The sequence below is a fragment of the Phodopus roborovskii genome, unplaced genomic scaffold (genome assembly GCF_943737965.1).
Source record: "Phodopus roborovskii unplaced genomic scaffold, PHOROB, whole genome shotgun sequence".
NCBI classification, from domain to species: domain Eukaryota; kingdom Metazoa; phylum Chordata; class Mammalia; order Rodentia; family Cricetidae; genus Phodopus; species Phodopus roborovskii.
Window position 1 is genome coordinate 18,170,055 of NW_026126585.1, and position 20,206 is coordinate 18,190,260.

The 20,206-nt window shown below is 50.3% G+C and overlaps 1 protein-coding gene across 1 annotated transcript; it reads right to left on the reverse strand.

Moving 5' to 3' along the window:
- Rnpep (arginyl aminopeptidase) lies at positions 1 to 19,835 on the reverse strand. Its single transcript, XM_051203945.1, has 11 exons — positions 19,318 to 19,835; positions 15,543 to 15,683; positions 13,816 to 13,964; positions 11,148 to 11,264; positions 10,440 to 10,675; positions 5,121 to 5,234; positions 4,237 to 4,349; positions 3,942 to 4,050; positions 2,236 to 2,460; positions 1,419 to 1,561; positions 1 to 413 (listed from the first exon to the last, which is right to left on the reverse strand). Exons 1-11 carry the CDS (start codon positions 19,762 to 19,764, stop codon positions 255 to 257), a joined length of 1,953 nt encoding a protein of 650 aa, XP_051059902.1. The 5' UTR covers positions 19,765 to 19,835; the 3' UTR covers positions 1 to 254.
- Positions 19,836 to 20,206: the final 371 nt, after the last annotated feature.

Sequence of the window (20,206 nt, forward strand, 5' to 3'; positions counted from 1 at the left end):
TTACTTCTTGCTTAAAAACGTTTATTTGAAAAGAATGAAAATTTACCCCCTGCAGCCTGGGCTAGAAGGAGCATGGAAAGCCTTCTAGTCTCAGGACTCTCTGGACCAGAAGGAAGTTCCCCCACCAGGACAGAGACCCCAAGTGTCACAGACACCTAAGCCCAGAGAACAGAAACTTTGGGACACCGACTTGAAAAGAACAATTCTTCCGAAAGCCTGTGAGGTCCAGTGGCCGAGACCACCCACAGGAGCCTCTAACTGCCCTTGGGCACCAGGATCTGCTGGACGTAGTTGACCACGTTGCTGTGGAGCTGGGAGGCAGTGGCTGCAAAGATGTCCTTGGCGAGGGTCTGAGCCATCTCGCTGCCACTCATCATGGTGTGATACAGGGGGAGGGTGTACTTCTGCTTTCCCTGTAACAAGACAGACACCTGCCCTCAGTGGCTTGCTCAGTGGCTCTGCCCAGCCCTCCTCCTCCAACAGCAGTCACGGGCTGAGGACAAGGGGGATGCTTGGGGGGGGGCGGGGCTGGAATGAAGTGCCTCTCTATCAGAAATACTGACTTTGGCATCTTCTAGGGGATGGAGAACGATCCTAGGGAGACCTCATGAATTTCAGCATGAATCCCAAATCATGGTGACCAGGGACTATCGACATGGCTCAAAACAAATGAGATGGGTTGACGCAGTGGAGACTGCAGACTTTTGGAAAGCTGGAGGCAGTTAGTTATTCATCAGAGTAATGACGGCCAATCCACAATGAAGCCGAACCCCCAAGAGCCAAATTCACATAAATGTACGGCATCTGCACGGCCAGCTCCTGAGCCCTAGAGGCTTGGCAACCGACCAGAGGGCTCAAGGAACCTCGCACGGACTTGTGGTCCCGCTGCACACAGGCTGCACTACAGAGAAAGCCACCTGAGCATTGCTTTGGATGCAGTCAGTCTCTCCTTGCTCTGGAGTCATGAGGATGCTCTGTTATCACCGGAGCCTTGTGCCCTAAAGGGCTACTCTCACAGAGACCCACCGGTGTCTGAACGGTTCCCGAGTCCCAGAGCTGCAGATGGCAGGGACCTAGCCCTTTCTCACCTTATGTGTCCTTTTGCATGGCCAGTCCTTCCTTACATCGCCCATTCATTCCCCTTCCTTCCCCACTTTCGGGTTAGCTCTAACTAGTTGGCTTCACCAGCTCCAAAATGCTCCCCAAGCCTGCAAACGCCTCTTCCCCAAGGACAAAGCCTCAGGGAGTCATACCAACACCACATGATCAGGGGGTCCTTCAGAGGCCAGGCCCCCCCCCCACTTCCTCTCAAGCGCAGACCCACACTGCTCTCACAGGCGCCGCCCACAGGAAGAACTTAGTTAGGAGTCATAACGGAGCCCACAGCCTATGAGCAGACCAGAGGTGGAGCTACCCACCTGGCTCTGCAGGAAGTCCTTCACTTTCCAGAACTCTTCTTGGTAATCATTCTTAAGGATGATTTGGCCCCATCTGAGCCGTAACTCAGCGTTCTGGGCATCTGAAATCTTCGGGTATGTCTCTCCAAGTTTTTTCACATTCCCTAGAGAAGACAAAGCACTCGGTTGCTAATGGCCATCTGAGGAGTCCAGAGGGTTCGTCGTCGTCAGGGATATTGAGTATCAGCCCTCCTGCTCTCCAAAAGCACTAGCAGCAGCATGAAGGAGATTCCCTTACCGCCCACCTTTTACCACCCATCCCGTTCAGCTAGTAAATTTGGATCCAACTTTGAAGTCTGAGTAACCTTATGTGCTAAAAGGTGACTCTGGTGGGGAATCTATTATTTCTGAAGGAAAGTGTCGGTGCATAAGATGACGTGGCTGGAGAGATGCTCAGTGGTTAAGAGCGTTGGCTGCTCTTCCAGAGGACCCGGGTTCAGTTACCAGCACCCACATGGCAGCTCACAACCACACGTAACCACCTCTTCTGGCTCCACATACATGGGACAGATATACGCACATACTCTTAAGTAAAAATAAATCTTTAAAGATAATTTCTATTACCTGGGGGTTGAGATCATAGCGCCCCCATCACAGAGTGACCATGAGGATTTGCTGGCCTAACAAACTGCTTACGGTGCCCTGTACCGTTCTGATGACCTATTCTTGTGAGGTGTCACCCTCCCTTCTACACTGGAGTCCCTTAGAGGCACGGTCGCTTCTGGGTCTCACTCTGGCCAGGATTGATTGTGGTAAAGAGGTAACCCACTGTCTTTACCCGGTGGGAGAGGGGACTTCTGCAGGATCTTATCTAGAAAGTAGACGAGCTGATAGGTCTTCCAGGTATCAATGGATACAGCTTCAATGGCTTGCATGTCTAGCTCTGAGGTCACCCACAGCTCGGCCAGCTCTTCAGCTGGCTTCATGAGTGAGTCTCCAGGTGAGAGGTCGGGGAGGTAGGGGGGCCAGCCAGGGGTGTTCAGCCATCGATCAAACTCAAAACCTTGTACGGCAAAGAAAAGAAGACATTGTCAGGGTTTCAACCACCAGCCAACATACCCAAGCAATTCCCCGGGCTGGCATCCCACCTCCCCATCCCAAATCATCCCATAGTCGGTGTCTCCTGCTCCAGCAGGGTCCTAGCTAGGATGGCATCTGGAGGCTGCCACTGTAAGACTGGACTGTGCTATGCCTGCTTCTGTGAGACTGGCTTTTTGCTTTAAAATTGACATTCTGTCACCAAGTTCTAGATGCTCTCCTAGCTGTAGTCAAGTTCATGCCCTCTTCCTCATCACAGAGCACTATGCCTAGGCACCAGGGCTGCAGGCCTAAGCTGCCCGGCTTCCCATCCTAGCTCTGCTGTAACTATCCGGGAGGCCGAGAGCATGTAACTTTACTTGTTGGCGCCTGAGCTGTTTGTAAAGTCGGGGTGCTAGGCCCTACCTTAGTTGACAGCTGTGAGATTAAATGAGCAAATACACATTAAAAGCTTAGTGTTCTGCCTGGTGCATATAGTAAGCTCTTGGTAATTATTAACTATTGTTTGTTACAGTCTCATGACCTTGACATTCGGGCTCCCGACCAACAACACAGCGCTAGCTACCAAGGCTAAGACTGACTTTACCAAACCAACCAGAGTGATTCAGGGTTCACATCCCAACAAGGGGGTGTGTCTAATGGTCTGTCTGGGTCACAGCGGGGACATCCTCTCTGTTCTTTGAGGAAGTAGTACCTTCCCTGCTGACATCAGAGCAGCTGCCAGCTTTTCCCTCTGCTCACCGGGCCTGAGGAGATCTCACCACGAGCAGAGGTGACGGTCCCTGTTACTGACCTTCCTCTGATTTGGGCACCAGAGGTCACATCGATCCTCTGGGAAGAGCCAAAAAGTCAGCCTGTCTCTGCTTCTCTTTCTTCCTGAGACAAGGCCTCACATAGCCCACACCGGCCTTGAACTCACTGCAGCCAAGGGCCGCTTCTCAACCCTGACCCTCTTGTCCCCACCTCCCAGGTGCTGGGGTTGCGGTCATGCCCAAAGTTTTTCATTTTTTAATCTTTTGACTTGACCTCACCAGGTAACTCGGGCTGGCCTTAGAGTTATCATGGCCATGGGCTGCCGTGGGCTCTGAAGTGTGGGCTCTGAAGTGTGTGAATTCAACTGAAAAACAGGCTTTTTGTTTGCTTTTGTGTTTTAGTGCTGGGGGTCAAACCCAGGTCATCATACATGACAAGCAAGCGCTCTACCTACTGAGCTACACTGCCTACCCAGGAAGTCAAAGTCCCCGCCAACCCCCTTTCCCTGGGGACTGAGTCTGGGGACTTGCAGATACCAGACATGTGCACTGCCCTGGACGGCTCTGTGGAACCCAGCCTGGGCTGGCTCTCCAAATGCTGCTTGAACAGGAACCTGTAACTCGCTATTTCCCACCTCACCTTGCCCATTCTCCACTGCTCCCTGGATGGCAACCGTCCACTTTCCCTGCTTACCTGGAATGGAATCTACTCTCTTCTTCTTTAGCTCAGGGAAATACTCCAGGTAGAATTCCAGAAAATCTTCGGCCAAGATACTTTGGAATTTAAACTCATCCACATAGGCCTGTGTGGAGGGAAGTGGTTGTGGCCTCTCTGGCCACCCCGGGGAGCAGAGCCCCCACCTCTCAGGCCCTCCTGACCCCTCACCTACTGCGCACACCCCCCTTCCTCCCCCCTCCCCCCACCTCTACCCTGGCACTCTGGCCCAGCCACTTTATTTGCTCCTTGCCTTCTCCCCTCACGGAGGTACCTTGAGGAACTTGTCAAACTGATCCTGGTCGCCCACCAGGTGGGCCAGGTATGAGACAAAGCAGTACCCTTTCTCGTAGGGGGTCTCATTGTAGGTGTCGTCGGGGTCCACGCCTGGCAGAGGAGAGAGCGGACAGTGTGTGTAAACATCATCCACATTGCTCTTCTCCGGCTTTGAGTACAGGCTAACTTGAAATTGTTCACACTGCACGTTCCCCAAGCACAACCAAGGTTTCTAGGCGGCCGACGGCCTCCCATCAGCGAGGGCCAGGAGTATGGATCTAAGAAAAGGCCAGGGAGATGCATGGCTCCAAGGGGGCTAGCGCATTTCCTTGGGCAGGGCCTTCAACTAACTCCCAGGGCCGAGCATGCTCAGACTTTTCAGGTCCTGTTGGTCATCGTCCTCACAGCCAACCTTCCAGGTGTTGTTTTTACAACTATCCTAGACGAAAGCTAATTACCAGGGTACCAGAAGGTCATTTTACAGTCAGTGGCACCAAAGAAGGCGGGCTTTGGTTGCACAAAGGGCTTGAGGTTAGTCACACATGAAACCAAAGAAAATGCTAGAAAGCAGGAAGTTCTGAGGTGACAGGCACTTGACCTTGGGCGGGTCAGTGCACTGGCTCTGGGCTTGTCTTTGTAAAATGAGGCTAACACTCTTCTCGAAGCCTCGCTTACGAGACAAGGATAAAAGGAACGGAGAGCAACGGCCACGTCACTAAGGACTTGGTGGCTGCAATGGTTGGACTCAGGCAGCCTACAGAACGGGCCAGAGTATCCCACTTCTCTAAGAAAGCATTCCAATGTGTGGCTCAGACGAACTTGGGGCTCAAGCGTTAATTTACTGGACTGGGGGGGGGGGGAGGACAGAGGAGACTTGTGGACCTGGTTCGATCTTCACCCGCAGCTTGTTGAGCGGGTTTTCCTCTCCAGAGATGTCCATGTGTTGCCGCAGGAGAGCTCGCCCTGTTGCAGCCTCCAAGCACGTGTAAGCAGCTCCTGGCCAAAAACAAACCACGGACCCCAAGTTCACCATGTCCACATATCTCCCTGACAGAGGCGCTGTGCTGTCCTCACCGGGTCCCAGGCTCAAAGGCATGCATGACCTTCCCCGGTGACACCCAAGCAACACAGCCCCTAGTTCTCCTGTTCTCTGGGCTACACAGGCTTGGTTAACCTGACCCCTGGGTCTTTCCCACAAGGACCAGAGGAGCATTTCTTTGTCTGCAGGAACGCATTTTATTTTTAAGTAGTAATAACTTGGTTTCTATGAAACCTAAAATATTTTTCCCCTGACGATCCCGGTGCACAAAAGAAACCATCACCTTAAAGAATCTGAAGCATCTAGGCAGGGTATGGTGGCACAGGCCTTTTTTTCTCATCCAGCTCCAGGGAGACAGGAAGGTAGCTCTCTGTGAGTTTGAAGCCAGCCTGGTCTAAGTTGTGAATTTCAGGCCATCCAGGGTTACATTGTGAGACCTTGTCTCAAAAAAAGGAAAGCCGGGCAGTGGTGGCCCACACCTTTAATCCCAGCACTCGGGGGAAGAGGCAGGCGGGTCTCTGAGTTCAGAGCCAGCTGGGTCTACAGAGGGAGTTCCAGGACAGCCAGGGCTACACAGAGAAACCCTGTCTGGGGGTGGTGAGGAGTGGTGTGAAAAGGAAAGAATTAAGCATCTTTTAAGTTTTCTCGTGGCTTGCAAACAGTAGCTTGAGAGCCAGGGACATGGCTCAATGGGTAAAGGTGCTGGTTACCAAATCACCAAGCCCGATTACCTGCAATCAATCACCAAGATTCCTATGGCAGGAGAGAACTCCAGAAAGCTGTCGTTTGATTTCCACAGAAACACTGGGTCTGTGTCCACACATGCCCAACATGTACACACAATTCAACTCTGCCACTTACTACATGCTCTGACTCTGAGTCTCCCTTAGCCTGTTTTCCCCCCCTTACATTATGGGAAAATAAAAGTTGTACCATAGTCACAGTCAGAGATCTGACAACCATGCCCAGGTTGCTTCTCTCTCTCTCTCTCTCTCTCTCTCTCTCTCTCTCTCTCTGTATATGAGTATACACCAGAAGAGGGCATCAGCCAGCTGTGAGCTGCTGTTTTGCTGGGGGGAGGGTGTGGCTGGGAATTGAACTCAGGACCTTTGGAAGAGCAGTCTCTGCTCTTAACCACTGAGCCATCTCTCTCCCCAGCTACACCCTCCCCACCCCGCCCGAGCCCTTTTCAAAGACAGGGTCTTACTATTTGACCCAGGCTGGCTTCAAACTTGTGACCTTCCTGCTTTAGTTCCCTAGTGCTAAGGATGCAAACGTGTGAATCACCGCGCTCAGTTTGCCACAGGAGTCTTAGCGGCTGATTACGACATTCACAAACAGATCCTGCTCTGAATACTTTGAATAAGAGTACAACTCTGTTCAAAGTTTGGGGAATTAAAAGAAAAAACATACTCCTGGCCTACAGAGTAAGTTCCAGGACAGTGAGAGCTGTTACACAGAGAAACCTTCCTGAAAAAACAAAACAAAACAAACAAAAGCCTGTACAATGCTCAGACCTGGAGGTGATGTTTCTATCAAAGGCATGCTTAGGGAGGTCATCTGAGGTATGCACTAATGTGGGTATATAAAAATGGCTGTTGAAGCTGGGCATTGCTGACACATGCCTTTAATCCCAGCACTCAGGAGGGAGAGGCAGATGGATCTCTGTGAGTTTGGGGCCAGCCTGGTCTACAGAGCGAGTTCCAGGACAACAACTTCCAAGCTACACAGTGAAACCCTGTCTCAAAAAACCAGACTGTTGAAACACTTTGTTCTTCTCATTTTGAGACAGGGTCTTGTGTAGCCCAGGCTGGTCCCACTAGCCTTGGAATCTGAGTGTGGGACAGAGCCCAGAGCCACCTGTATGCTAGGCAAGCACTGGGCCATTAAGCTAGTGAACTTTATTACACCTTCAGTCCACCTGCAGTGCTGAGGATGAATCCCAAGGCCTTGTGATGCTAAGCAATCACTCCACCAAGTGGGCAATATTACCAGCCCAAACTCCATTAAATTTAATGGATGTTTTAAAATTCTTTTATTTAGTAATTGTATTTTTTGAGAATTTTTTTTCTCTTCTGAGACAGGGTTTTGATGGGGACTGTCCTTCTGTATACATGTTTCTCTTATTGGTTGATGAATAAAACACTGACTGGCCAGGCAAGGAGTACAGATGGGTCTACAAGAGACTGGGAGACAGGATGTGCCAGGCGATCTCTGGTAAGATAAGGCCATGTAGGAATATATAGTAGTTATGGGATAATAATTCAGACAGAGCCAGGCAATAAGAAGCCTAAGCAACCGGCCAACAGTTTTATAATTAATACAGTGTCTGTGTGCTTATTTGGGAGTGCAGGGCAGTGGGACCCGGCAGGACAGAAACCTCCGTCTTCAGGGTTTCTTTGTGTAGCCTTGGCTGTCCTGGAACTCGCTCTCTAGACCAGGCTGGCCTCAAACTCAGAGATCCACCTGCCTTTGCGTCCAAAGTGCTGATTAAAGGTGTGTACCACCAACACCCATCTCAAATTAAAAACTTTTTAAAAAATATTATGGTTTAAAACCATAGATGTGAGCACAAATGATATAGCATATGCCTTTAATTACAGCCCTCAGGATGCAGGGGCAGGTGCATCTCTGATCTATATAGTTAGTTCCAGACCAGCTAAGAGATGTACAATGAGACACTGTCCCAAAATGAAAACTAACAAACAAAACCCGTGTCTGGTCTTTCCTACTCACATATAGAAATTGACCTGGGCATAATAGCACACACATGTAACCCAGCATTTAGGAGGCAGGGGTGCTGTGAATTTGACCTGCTCTACAGAGAGAGACTTCCAAACCAGAAGAGCCTGCCACCACCCCTCAGTTCTGGAGACTGAGCCCTGGTGTGAAATGTCCTTCTGCTGAAGAAAGCTGTTTTGGCCTACGGCAGGGCAGAATAGATAAAGCAAGGCGGGAAAGCCAAACTGAAGACAGGGAGAAAGAAGGTGGGGTTGGAAGAGATGCCATCGGGCCACATAAGGAGTACCGCTGGTAAGCCGTGGGCCACGTGATAATTCACAGATTAATAGAAATGGGTTAATTTAAATGTGAGAGCTAGCCAATAATAAGCCTGAGCCATCAGCCAAACAACATTAAGTGGCTTCGGAACCGTGCAGGACACATAAGAGCTTCCAGCTACAGAACCCAGGACTTTGTGCCTGCCAAGCAAGCTCTTTTCTCACTGAGCTAATGAACTCTGTCCTCAGCCCAAGACCTTCCTCAAGAAAGCCCCGAAGTGCCGGGCATCATGGCTCACGCCTTTCATCCCGGAACCCAGGAGGCAAAGGCAGGTGTATGTAGATGTAGGTGGTCTATGTGAACTCAAGGCCAGGCTGGTCTACACAGTGAGTTCTAGGCCAGCCCTCTGTGAGATCTGTCCCAAATAACAACACAACCAATAAAAAACAAAAGAAGAATTAAAAGGGGCTGGAAAGATGGCTCAGTAGCACCTTCTAGCCTTCTAGAGAACTCAGGTTGGCTTCCCAGCACCCAAGTCAGGCAGCTCACAACTGACACTAACTCCAGATACCTCTGACTCCAAGGGCAGTGAGCCACATGCAGACACATAACCCTACATACAATTCTTAAAACATAAGTGAAGGAAAAAGAAGAGAAAGAAAACAGAATAGAATATGTTTTCTTTTCCTTTCTGTGCTTTTCCACACATGCCAAACAGATCTTGTTTAAAAATAATAATGAAGCTGGGCGGTGATGGTACATGCCTTTCATCCCTGCACTCAGGAGGCAAAGGCAGGGGGAATCTACAAAAAAAAAAAGTTCTACCACTTCGAGCTTGTAGTATATAGCAGCCTCTTCTTAATTCCCTAATGAGACAGCACAAAAGCTTTTGGTCTTTTTTTTTTTTTTTTTTTAAAGCTCATACATGACCAGGGCACATGACTCAGTAGAGCCCCAGGAAGCCGGAAGCTTAGGGTCCAGTCCTCAGCATCTTATAAAACTGACATGACAGGACATACGATGGTGCATGCTTGTAAACCCAGCACTTGGGAGGTAGAGGCAGGAGGGTCAGGAGGAGTTCAAGATTGCCTACGACTGCACAGGGAGTTTGAGGTTAGCATGGGATATAAGAGAACTGCCACTAAGAGAGAGAGAGGGGAGGGAGGGGGAGGGAGAGGGAGGGGGAGGGAGAGGGAGGGGGAGGGAGGGGGAGGGAGGGAGGGGGGAGGGAGGGAGGGAGGGAGGGGGAGGGAGAGGGGGAGGGAGAGGGGGAGGGAGAGGGGGAGGGAGGGAGAGAGGGAGGGGGAGAGGGAGGGGGAGGGAGAGGGGGAGGGAGGGAGGGGAGAGGGAGGGAGGGAGAGGGAGGGGGAGAGAGGGGGAGGGAGGGGGGAGGGAGGGAGAGAGGGAGGGAGGGAGTGCACGTGCAGCAAGGCAATGAGTAATGACGATGGTTTATGTTTCACTCACAAATCAACCAGCCATCTGGGGCAATTGGCTCTAGGAACTCTCATCTAGGAGCTGTGTCTGCTTGGGGATGTGTTGGCATCCACGTGACCCCCCAACGTAGAGAGCAATTTCACTGTCAGTTTAAATCACAGTTCATACTGCTTGCAGTGGCACAAAGCAGAAGGGGAATTAAATTTTAAGATTCAATTATTATGTACACCTGCAGGCCAGAAGAGGGCGCCAGATCTCATTACGTATGGCCGCGAGCCACCATGTGGTTGCTGGGAACTGAACTCAGGACCTCTACAAGAGTAGCCAATGCTCTTAACCTCTGAGATGACTCCCCCAGCCAGGAACTGTTCTTAAATTAAAAATTTCCATTCCATAGTCTGGAGAGATGGCTCAGAGGTTAAGATCAGTGCCTGTTCTCCCAGAGGTCTTGCGTTCAATTCCCAGCTACCACATGGTGGCTCATAACTGTCTATAGTGGGATCTGACGCCCTCTTCTGGCATAAAGGTGCACATGCAGACAGAGCCCGGATACACAAAATAAATTTTAAAAATAAAATGAAAAGTTTCCAAGTAGGTTTAGCCCTCGATGGTCCCTTCACCTGTGATTTGTGCCTAAGTCCCTCCTCCCTTCAATGCCCGCCCACACCCACCGTGAAACCACAGGAGTAAGAATGGGCCAGGTTCTTGGAAGGATGGCGCCTTACCAAACAGGACGGTAGAGATCCTCCTCTGGGCATACATGGTGAAGCCTTCATTGAGCCAGAACTCCCCCCAGTTGGCATTGGTGACCAGATTCCCAAACCAACTGTGGGAGATCTCATGGATGATGACATCAGCTAAGGAGCGGTCCCCTGCCAGCAAGCAGGGGGTGACAAATGTCAGACAAGGATTCTCCATTCCTCCAAAAGGAAAGGATGGCGGCATGAACAGTAAATCGTACCTGCCAAGAAGCCCACGTCAGTCACAAGAGGCCCTGACTCTCTGGACCACGCCTCACCTCCCTGTCCCCTTTAGACCCAGGGCTGCAGCCATTGAAGCCCAGCGCTGAAAATGGAGCCTGGGCTCTGGGTCCTTCCCTACCCTTGTGTTTGCTCTCCTAAAGGCAGCCATGCCTGCAGCTTGAAGACGTTGGAGTAGCCTCCCACAAAGAGGAACGGCATGCTCACAAAGGCCCGGATTTCTCCACTTTACCCCCATTTCTAGCTTGGCAGAGCACTTCAGAACCCATTCCTCCCAGGTCCCGTTGGCAGCCACTAGTAGCCTGGCTCATCCCTCCCTCCCCACTTCCTCCTGCCCTGTTTCTGGGATCAGAAAGCCTTGCTCTAGGAGACAGAATGAAGGGAGGCAGCCCCAGGAAGGTAGAAAACAGCTACTCAAGTTTCACAAAATCCATCTCTTAATTGATACCGCACCTTCCCCAAACATAGGGTCCGAAAAGTTTCTCTCCTGTCGCCAGGAATTCTTCTACGACACCATTGTACTCCTCCTTGGCAGCTTCAATTAGGCAAGGCTCTGCCCACACCCGGCTCCTAAGCACACAGAGGTAGAAGGATGCTCAGTGAATGTTGTTGCGGCCGCAAGAACCTCCCGCAGAACACTATCCTTGGTCCCATTGATACGGGACAGGAGAGACGAGAACACACTGCTCAGCCCCACAAGGCTGCTCATCACGCTGGGCTAGGCTGGGTCACAAGGAAGACCCTGTCTCAAGATACCAACCAAAGAGCAAAGAGGAAAACAGGCGAGGAGAGAGAAATAACGCCACCATCAGGGAGGCAGGAACAAAAAGTTAAGGCTGAGAAAGGCCAGGGCTTGGGCCAAGCCCATTTAAGGATGAGCTGACGCGAGAGTCAGGGCTCCTGGAACCAAGGCCTGAGCTTCAACCTAGCGTAAATCTGTAGTCTTAGCTTCAGTTTGACCATCTACAAAGCAGATACAAATATTATCACCCTCACTGAGTCTGGGTAAAGATTGGGAGGGATCACACTGGGGTATACCCTCTATTTTCTACCCGGCATCCTCTTGTGGTGCCTGGGGCTACCTGGGCTAGGAGGAGCGCTGTGGAAGAAGACCCCCATGTTTAATATACAGCATGAGGCCCTCGCATGTGAACAAGGGCTGCCCACCCGACAGGGGAAAAGGAAGACGTCATCAACACTAACTACCTCACTTCTTTTTGCTTTGGTTTTTGAGACAGGGTTTCCTGTAGCCCACGCTGTCCCCCCCAACTATGTGGCGAAGGATGACCTTGAACTGTGGATCCTCCTGCCTCCACTTCCAAAGTGGAATTTTACAGTACTGAGCCACCACACCTGGCATGTGCAGTGTTGGGGCTCAAACCCAAGGCCTCATGCACGAAAGGCAAGCGTTTCATTAACTTAGCTGCATTCCCTAAACCATCACCATCACATATCACGTTACCTCATTTGGCATGCTTTTGGGTCAGTTTCTTACAGAGGGTTCAAAAGAATCATCATTATGGGATATTCTTAGAACCTGTCATATTAACCATTGTGATTTGTTCATATAGAGTCCTCTGCCTACTTCACTCTTGGGTACAGAACATTTGTTAGGGCAAACACATCCTCAAACAACACACCTTTTCTTATCTTTTCCTGGTTGCAAAGATGACCTCCCTGTCCATTAGTAAGAGGGCAGCACCTTGTTTTTTGATACTGGCCTTGTAGTGCTGGGGTTAGCTCAGGGTTAGAGTCCCATCTAGCATGCTTAAGGTCCTGGGTTTGACGCCCAGGACACCAAAACAACAGTCAGGACCAGCACTGTTTTGAATGTGTGGGCTGTACGCAGGTATCAGCGGAATCCGGCTTATTATACCACTGACACCTAGGAGCTGATGTCATTCCTGGATCCCTAGGGCTGCAGGGCCTTGCTGTAAACTCGCTTGTAATAAATCGTATGGAAGATACCACTGCCTTCAGAGCTGAGGTGCAACAAGAAAGCCAAGAAAGGGGACTCTGCCTTGCAATCCAACCTTTGACCCTTTCACAGCTGGACTAAGCAAGCTGCAGAGGTAGATGATATGAACATAAACCCATTCTCTTGCTTTTAGACAGGCTGTATTATCCTATACAACCCTGGCTGGCTTTGAACTTGAGTCTTTCTATCTCAGTATCACTAGTAGCTGGAATTGCAGGTGTGTGCCATTATTCAGCTCATGGCAGAAGTTCGTGTCTCCAGAAACTGTACAAAGGCTGGGTAGTGGCATGCTCCTTTAATCCCAGCACTCAGGAGGCAAAGGCAGGCGGATCTCTGTGAGTTTGAGGCCAGCCTGGTCTACAGAGTGACTGTCAGGACAGCCAGAACCACACAGAGAAACCTTGTCTCAAAAGAGAAAGACAGAAACTTTACAAAATCCTTTTTTTTTTTTTTTTTTTTTTTTTGTCTCCATTAACTCTACCTAGGATCATGACAACAAAACATACATCTAGATTGAGGCATCAGCAGCAGGCAGAAAGGACAGTCCTTTCTCTCTTTAAAGGATGCAATGAGGCTAGGCAGTGGCGCTCAGCTTTAATCCCAGCACTCAGAAGGCAGAGGCAGTCAGAAGTTTGAGTTCGAGGCCAGCCTGGTCTACAAAGTGAATTCCAGGGCAGCCAGGACTGTGTCTCTGTCTCCAAAAACCAAAAAGGAGATTGAGATCAAAGCTATTTATTTCTAGAAACCAGTGCTAGAGAAAAATGGGCTTTGGCTTTGGCACAGGGATATAACACAATGGCTAGAAGGGCACTTACTACTTAAAGTTACTAGTCAACATCAGTCTTCTAGAACTACCGCCTAGGTACCGGCATCACTTGGTCGGGCAGCTGCTCTCACCCATGAGCCTCTGCAACAGCTCTAGCAGCTGCTGCTACTTACTTACTCTAGCAAGACTGGTGGTCTCGTAGCAGACAACAGGCTTAGATGTGGAGGGAGGGGGAAAGGAAGGAAGAAGAGAGAAAAATAATGTCCACCAGTCTCTTCAGGACCTGAACACCACAGATGCAAGGTTCCACACTGCCCCAAGAGCCACATTAGCAGGATCACTGAGCCAGAGTCGCCCCTGCCGAGTGTGTTTCTTACCTGGGTCCAACCTCAGCTGAAGCCAGATCTCCAATGGCCAAAGCTATCAGGTAGGAGGGGATGGGTTGGCCCATCTTGAAGAAGAACTTATTTGGACCTCTCTTCTCCCAAGTGCTTGCGCTCATCACAGCTGTGAAGCCATCTGGGACCTGGCAACAGAGAAAGTGTAGCAAGACTCACTTGGAAAGTGTCCTTGGTTAGTCTGGCTACTGTTCTTTCTGAGGCAAATTCTTGCTACAAAGCCCCGACTAGCCTGGAATCTCTGCTGTGCACACTAGGCTGACCTGGAACTTTGATGGTGTCCAGTGTGTGTGTCCGTCCCCTCCCCCACCCACCTGCATTACTTGAATTACATACATGCACTACCACACCTGGCAAGAAGGGCTCCTTTTGACTGACTTGAAGAACAGAAGGACCAGAGACCTGAATGGTGATGGTAACATCTCAGGGTTCATCCTAGAGCACAGGAAGGCTTAAAACACTTACACTGGTGACATTTGAACTGTGTAGACTCTGTGTCAATGGGCCAGGCATGGTAGCACAAGGCTTTAACACCAGCACTCAGGAGCCTGAGGTTCTCTGAGAGTCTGAATCAGCCTGGTCTACATACACAGTGAGCTCCAGACCAGCCAGGGCTACATGGTAAGATGCTGTCTCAAACAACATAGTCTGCAGGAGAGCCTTACAGGGGAGAAATTTTCAGATCCTGGATGAATGTAATAATTTACCAACCAAAATAAGACCTGATGGGTCTGAAATTATACTCTGTCTCTATCTTTCTCTGAGACAGGGCCTGATTGGGTGGCCTAAGCTAGCACTGAACTTATGGTTTTCCTTTTCTTTTGAGACAGCTCTGGCTGTCTTGGAACTCGCTCTGTAATCCAAGCTGGCCTCACACTCAGATGTCTGCCTGCCTTTGCCCCCTGAGTGCTGGGATCAAAGGTATGCACCACTAGCATCTGGCATGAACTCACTATTCTTATGCCTTTGCCTCTCAACTCAGGGATTATAGGCATGTGCGACAGTGCCTGGCTTCTTCTTCTTATTATTATTATTATTATTATTAAAAAAACAAAACAATTAGCTGGGCGGTGGTGGCTCACACCTTTAGTCCTAGCTCTCGGGAAGCAGAGGCAGGCTGATCTCTGTGAGTTTGAGACCAGCCTGGTCTACAAGAGCTAGTTCCAGAACAGCCTCCAAAACTACAGAGAAACCCTGCCTCAAACAAACAAACAAAACCCCAAAACATTTACTTTATAATGTCATTTGTTTGCTTTTTTAAAGATTTGTTTTATTTTATATATATGGGTTATTTTGTCTGCATGCATATATTTGCATACCATGTGCATGGCTGGTACGTTGGATCCCCTGGAACTGGCGTTACAGAGAGTTGTGATCTACCATATGGATGCTGGGAATTGAACCTGGAGGAAGACCCAGTGCTCTTAACCACTGAGCCATTTCTCTAGCCCCTATTTTGATATGTTTTAATTACATGTAGGTATGTGTGTGTGTCTGCATGTGGGTACATGCTCATAAATGAAGGTGCCCGTGGAGGTCAGAGGTGCCTAATCCCCTGGAAATAGTGATAGACAGTTGTAAGCCACTGGATATGGGTGCTAAGAACCAAACCAGAGTCCTCCTGAGGAACAGAAAGTGCTCTCAACTGCTGAGCCCCTTCTCATTCATGACCCCAAGGGCAGGCACACTGAGTTAAGCCACCTTACCTCAATAAGAGCTGAATACGTGCATTTCACCGCAGGAGTGTCGAAGCAAGGGAAAAAGGCTCGGTTTAACACGGCCTGACCCTGGGTGTAGACAAAGGGTTTCTTCTTTCCTGCTGTCTGCTCAGGAGCTAACCAGCAAACCTAAGAAAACAGAGAGGCGTTTCAGAACACACAGCTCACGAACAGAAAGGAACGGGCTGATGAGGGACATTTTCAGGTAATTCTCAAGATCTTCCTGCCAGCCAACCTGTCTCTGACTGGAATGTCCCTTTCTGTGTGTATTTATCCTACCCTGGAATATGCCATGGTCTCATGCCCACATCACAGGGCAGACACTTCCTTCCCCACCGTATCCCATGGCGCCTGGGGAATCCTCTGACGGGGATTACATCCTCTTCTGTGCCCTCACTGCTGTAGGATTTCCCATCTAACCAGTATTCTGCACTTCTGACAGAAGAGCAGAACCAGCCAGGGGTAATGGGCTTGTCCTTTGTTGTAGTTCATTTGTTTTTTGTTTTTAACAGTCTTCATGGAGCACATGCCAAGCCCAGTTTTCTTTTTAGTAATACTTCTGAGGCGCTCAGTTCATCGGTGTAGTAAGGCAACTCCTAGTCTCTCCCATATCTGGGTAGACTGGCGGCTCTCCCCTTTAAGATATCTCTTCCAGTGACCCTTTAGAAAAGTCCAGAAGGGGGATGCAGACCTTCCTTAGTACAGGTATGGTGAGACATCAGGGTACCTTGGTGTCTGACACAGCAGAACAACCCATTGGCAACACAAGGATATGCAATGACAAACTCATTCTGACCCTCAGAAGACACAGTTTCCAAGGCACAACTGTAGTTTCTTGGTTTCCCCAGATCTCCTTTTTGAATACCCAAGGTTATGATTGATGTGGCTGTCTTAGTTAAGAAAGCTAAGGCTTTACCATGATGGGACAGACCTTACTTTTGCCCATAGCAAAAGGAAACCATATATAACACTATTCTAGGAAGGGTTCAGAGGTGAAGTAAAACTGTCTGATTAGTCAGTCCTTTAAGGACAAGCAAGAGTCAGATGTTGGAAGGGACGAAAGAAGTCTTTCTCCAGCAGGTGAGTGGGGGAAGACAGTCTGGATGCAGCGCTGGGAGCTGCGTAGGCTCTGGAGAGGCTGGTAGGAGGCACTCCCAAGGAGACAGAAGAAAAGGCTTTGGAAACAAGGATCCGGGACATTTTAAAGATGCAGAAGAAAGCCACACTGGATGTTGGGTCTTTCTGCTTTTGTCCAAGTATAATAAATTCAATTAGTCTTCCAATAAATACAGTGCAGTGTGAAAGGCAGCTGACACAGTAGAAAAAGGTCAGCACAGTCAGGTGGCACATTACCTCTGCATTTCCCCTCTACAATACACAATTCCCACCTAGTCACCAGGAAAATGCCTGAAAATTTCCAGTAGAAGGACATTCAATCACATGTCTGCACAGCACCCTCCAAATCGTTAAGGTCATTTAAAAAAAAAAAAAAAAAAAAAAAAAAAAGGAAAATTCCAGGCAGTGATGGCGCATCCCTTTAATCCCAGCACTCGGAGGCAGAGGCAGGAGGATCTCTGAGTTCGAGGCCAGCCTTGTCTACAGAGGGAGTTCCAGGGCTCCAAAGCTACACAGAGAAAACCTGTCTTGAAAAACCAAAAACCAAACATCAATCAAACAAATAAGTAAGCAAACAAACAAAACCCCCAAAAGAAAACCAAAGAATAATCTGGGAAACCCAAAAATGTACAACTAGCTGAGTATAGTGAGGCAAGCCTGTTAATCCCACCACTCGGGAGGAGTTCGGGGCAGCCAAGGATACACAGAGAAACCTTGTCTCGAAACCTGCCAACCCTCCCCCCACCCCCTGCAACAACAAAAAAGATACAGATAGCTACAATGTGCTGCTTTGGCTGTGCAGAAAAAGAATAGATAAAAACCAAAACAAAAAGCTAAGACCATAAAGCCTGTGGCACCTTGTTAGTACGGACAGTTAGTGTGTATCAGTATTGACCGAACTGAGCTAAGGGAGAAAAGGATAGTGTAGAGGGCAAGGAAGAGCTGAGTACTATCTGCTCAGTTACACTGCTAATCTGCCTTTTGTTTTTATTTTAAATTTGCTAATCTCCTTGCTTCAACTTCCTGAGCACTGGGATTCCGGGCATGTATCAGGCACTTATATAAAGAGAATTCACCCAATTTTGTCAAGTACTTAGACAAATGCCTAGCATATGTCAGGAAACCCTGTTCACTATCTCTCTATCACCATCTATGAGATTATACATACAGGTATGTATGTATACATTACACACACGTATGCACATATTGCTTTGTTTGTTCTTAAGAAAACACAGCGATGCAATGAAGAGGCCTGACAGTATGTGCACTACAGACCATGTGAATTCTGGGAGAAGAGGCTGCAGTGCTTGGGTGAGAACCCTCTGCAAAGGACAGGAATGCATGCTAATGCCTCCATTGAAGACCTTCACAGCCTTTGTAAAGCAGAGAGCAGCCACAGCCACTAACGTTAGGTGCCCCCTTCAGACTGGGCAAATTTAGGGACGGTTAATTTTTAATGAATTGCTAGCTCCCAATGAGAATTAAGAATCAGCCAGGCAGTGGTGGCTCACGCCTTTAATCCCAGCGCTTAGGAGGCAGAGGCAGGCAGATCTGAGTTCGAGGCCAGCCTGGTCTACGAAATGAATTCTAGGATGGTCTCACAGAGAAACCCTGTCGGGGGAAAAAAACAAAAAGCAAAAACAAACAAAACAAAGGGAAAAGGGGAAAAAAAGAAAAGGAAAATTAGAAACCAAGATATTAGAAACCAAAGCTGTTTCCTGATGCCAAGCTTCCCTCTGGGCACCGAAGGGGACTTTCCTTGACCTTTGGGGCCACATGGTTCCGTGTGACTTTGACTTTCAGTTTCCCTAACAAGTTCCACCACCACAAGGCTGGCTTATATCCCTCTAGTCTTAGAAGCAGGAAGTGGGGCTGCTCTTTGCGCCCGCCCGTTGGAAGAGCAAGGGGAACTGCTAGCTGGGTAAGCAAGCTCCAAGAGTCTGCAACAAGCTTTTGTGAACCTTGTAACCCAGCCTAGGGCTGTCACTCTTAGGGATGTCCGCTGCATACGGTTACCCTTAACTTCCAGTATTTGTATTAACCGGCCAACCGAGAAGCCCAGATTATTATAAAGCCCAGAGTACCAATTACACATTCTCACTCTTGCTCAGATTCTTTTAAGTCCAATGCAAGATTTCAAAGGAGGAAGAAAACGTAATTAATTATCTAGGCTTCAGGGCTGTTTTAACCTGTACGACAAGAATGGCAGGATGATAAAGGGCCGTGTCAGCATCTAGCTAACTAACCAACACTGTCCAGACTCCATCAAGGACAATTACATATAAAACAAACAAAGTTTGTGTGTGAAGTTCCTCATCCGGAGAAAGATACGCGGGGTAGTGGAGAAGTGGTTTAGCACGTGTGTGACAGGCAGTCTAAGACAAATCCACAGACAGTGGCCCAGGAAGCGAGAAGGAGCGGCAGGAGGAACGCAGCGCCGGCTGGAGAGGTCCGAGCCCAGGGTGGGGACCCGGGAGCCAGAATGCAGAGCGGCTACCGGGGAGCAGAGTGAGCGCCCGCGGATCTCCCGCGGAAGCTGCACAGCAAGGCCAGGGTTGCTGCTCCGGGGCTGCGGGCAGCTCAGGGGCCACCCCGGGAGGGGAGGGCAGGGAAAGGCCGGTGGCCCTGGCGCGCGGCGCGCACTCACCCCGGGTCCCTCCCCGACGCGGTACGTGAGCTCCAGCTGGAGGCGCTCGGCGGGGCGGCAGGGCTGCGGGAAGTCCACGCACAGGGCCTGGCCATAGTGCGAAAAGGGTTGCGTGTGGAACGGCACGGTCTCCGCGGGCGGCTGCTGGTCTTCGGGCTGCCCCCGCCGCAGCGTCGCCGCCGTCACCTCCAGGCAGCTGTGTGAGTCCAGCCGCAGCTCCGAGGCGCCCTCGGGCAGCAAGCAGCGCAGCTCCAGCGCCACCGTGCCGCTCAAGCCGCGGCTTCCCGGTCCCGGTCCCGGAGGCCCGAACTCGGCCCGCAGGTCCAGGTGCAGGTGCAGGATCTCGAAGGCGCGGAAGCTGGAGGCCGAGGCCACGTCCACCGCCTGCGCCGAGTGCAGCGGCCGCCGGGCCACGCCGCCGTGGCTGCCGGGCCTTCGGCTCTCCATGGCTCCTGAGCGGTTGCTCACCCGCCGGGAAGACGAGGCTCTCCGCGGGCCCCGGCAGGCTCCGCCTCGAGGCGACGCGCCACCGTGGGCCCCGCCCCCGAGGATTGCGGGCGGCCACCGCCCCTAGCAAATCTGGGCCACAATCTGTCCCCTCCCTTGCTGCTCACAGCCCACCCCCCTGGTTCACGCGGCTTCCCAAGCCACCTGGCGACCGAGGACGGTGGTGTGGAGGGTCGCGCTTTGCCCACCCAGGTCCTCATCCTCCGAAGGATGCCGGGGACAGAACCTGGATTGGAAGGGTCTGTGTCTGAAATCTCACTCACTTTCTCCCCTGGGCCAGTTATTAAGACGATGGCTGACCTCTTGGACAAACTGCCTGTAAAACAACAGGAGTTGCAGTATCGCCTAGTGAGCAGCCGCCCCATCCCTCTGTGACCCGAGG